Raw genomic sequence first — 2,487 nt, 5'->3', positions numbered from 1 at the left:
CCCGGGCACCAGGCGCTCGCATTCGAGCCCTAACCCCGGGCCTGGCTCCAGGGTGGGGCCCCGGCTGCGCCATGCCAGGCGACGTCATGGTCCTTGATCTAACTTTATTCATAAGGGGGTTTTGAACTGCTCTTAGTCTGACCCGTCACCCAGGACCTGTTTGCCTTGGGAGACCCTACCAGGGACATATAGCCCCCGACAACATAGCTCCTAGGATCACTCGGGTACTCAAACCCCTCCACCACAATAAGGTGGCGGTTCAAGGAGGGGTGAAAAAAAAATAGTCTAAGAGAAAAAAGGAATCCAGGAATAATGCATGTGTCTCGGAGTCTGTGTGGATTGACATGTTTGATAAATGAGAAGTCTCTGTTTCATGAGACCAGCAAGTGACAGACCTACAGATAAACGTTTCGATAACAGTATTGCAGAGGTTGTTACATCTCTTCACCATTTCTACAGTGAGAGCAGTCATTTGTGTATAGCATATTTATTTTGCAGTCGCACTCAGTACAACCTTTGAAAAAAGTCAGTTGCACCTTAAACACTGTATATTTGGTCATAAAATGAGACTGGTCACCCACAGTCTCGCCCTGCATTCAGTGGCCTCTGCATGTAACAGACTCTCCAATACTTGGTGTATTTTTGTTGAGGCATAAGTGATGTAATGCCTGGCAATTTCTGGAATTTTTGCTTCAGAGAGGAGTGGATACGGGCAATCCAGTCCGTAGCAAATAGTCTGAAGATGCGGCAACAGGAGGACGACGAACCAATGGAAGTGTTTGGCTCACCTAGTGAAAGTAGCCTGGAAGAGATGGAGGTGGCTATGTCCAAGAGCCGCAACAAAGTGGTGAGAGGATGAGTTGTTTTGGACATAACATTCAGCAAGCTACAGTGTGATCCAAATGACTGACTGAATACAGTGAAATTAAGGCGCCATTAAGTTTGTTCCCTAATTTGAAAACACACAGGAGGAGGCAATATGTGCTTTGGAAGACACTATAGACTGCACAGTGGCATTTTGCCACTTTATATTTTCAGCATTTCCCATATGTTGATTTATTTGTGGTGGCCACCACAATATCAGCATTGGCTACCACATCTAAATTTTAAAGTAGATTAAATCTTATTTCAATGTAGGGTTGAATGTAGTGCATATATTTCCTCAGTCTCTTCATGCCCCACTCTGTCTCTTAACACACACAAACACATGCCAACCATGACAATGGACCATCTGTGAACAGCTTGTCCTCTTTACGTTTGTGTTTTCTGGATTTCCAGCACAGTCTATAGAAAATATTCATGTGCTAACTAACTTAACAATAGGAGGAGGCTCAGTATTCCTCAGTGCTGTGAAGGTGTATGAGAAACACAGTATGACTTGGCTAGAAAAACATCTTCATTTGACATTTCTTTACTTAGACCTGTTTTTGTAATGGTACACATTTTTTACCAATTAAAATTCACATTTCTAATGAATTCTCACCCCTCGGCCTTGTGTATGTTACAGACAATGAGTGACTTTGAGTACCTGAAGCTGCTTGGCAAGGGGACGTTTGGGAAGGTGATACTGGTCAAAGAGAGGTCCACTGGAGTACATTATGCCATGAAAATACTGCGCAAAGAGGTCATAATAGCCAAGGTGAGTAAGATGTTCCCTGTTTGGGAAAACATTCCTTTTAGCTACAGTATTCACTCATCTCATTCTGCCACTTTGCTCATGAAAGGCACCACCAGACATTCTTGGGAACACTAGAAGGTCACTGCGGTTTGTAGAGTGCCAAATCACAACAAAAGTAATCTCAGAACACTTTACAAAGTAAGGTCTAGATCTTACTATTATTATAGAAGAAAAACCCAACAAATCCCCCTTGAGCAAGCACTTGGTGACAGCGGGGAGGAAAAACTCCCTTTAGATTAGATAGATTCAACTTTGTCATTACCCATGTACGTACAAGGCAACAAAATGCAGTTTAGCATCTAACCAGAAGTGCAATAACAGGGGTGCAGAGTGTGCAGTATTTACAGTATGTACACTCTACTATGAACTAATTAACCGATGGATATGTACAATTGATATTTACAGTAAAGGCCCTTTCACACCAGACGCGAATTTAACGCGCAATTTATTTGCGCGTCAATAATATTTTTCGAACCAATAACTTGTCAATGATACATTGCACACCGCCGACGTAATTTCACGACGCGAAAAGCGACATTAATTTTTTTCGCCTCCGGGTCGATTTTTCCAACTCGTCGCGGCGACGGCAGCACTTCTGACCAATCAAAATGCAGCTTGACACGTCAAATTCAACATGGCGGACCGCTTAATCCAATTTGTTTCAGCGAATTCAGTTATCTATGATAAAAAGGACAAAAACTACAAAGATAATGAATACAAAGATAATGTATGGAGACGGATAGCAGAGGATCTTCACTTGCTTGTGAACTAAACTGATTTCATTACAAATAAACAATTTTTTTTTTTTT

The 2,487-nt window shown here is 42.2% G+C and overlaps 1 protein-coding gene across 4 annotated transcripts in view; it reads left to right on the top strand.

Moving 5' to 3' along the window:
• The window catches only part of LOC109972703 (RAC-beta serine/threonine-protein kinase-like), a 67,658-nt gene that overhangs the window by 7,936 nt on the left and 57,235 nt on the right, over window positions 1-2,487 (top strand). For all 4 annotated transcript variants that reach the window (XM_020621740.1, XM_020621739.1, XM_020621737.1 and 1 more), the window contains exons 5-6: window positions 697-847; window positions 1,508-1,639. In XM_020621740.1, the coding sequence (XP_020477396.1) occupies window positions 697-847; window positions 1,508-1,639 (283 nt within the window). The remainder of the gene's footprint in view (window positions 1-696; window positions 848-1,507; window positions 1,640-2,487) is intronic.

The sequence above is a fragment of the Monopterus albus genome, unplaced genomic scaffold (genome assembly GCF_001952655.1).
Source record: "Monopterus albus unplaced genomic scaffold, M_albus_1.0 scaffold267.1, whole genome shotgun sequence".
NCBI classification, from domain to species: domain Eukaryota; kingdom Metazoa; phylum Chordata; class Actinopteri; order Synbranchiformes; family Synbranchidae; genus Monopterus; species Monopterus albus.
The sequence above is the reverse complement of the archived record's forward strand: the minus strand, read 5'-3'. Positions and strand labels throughout refer to the sequence as shown.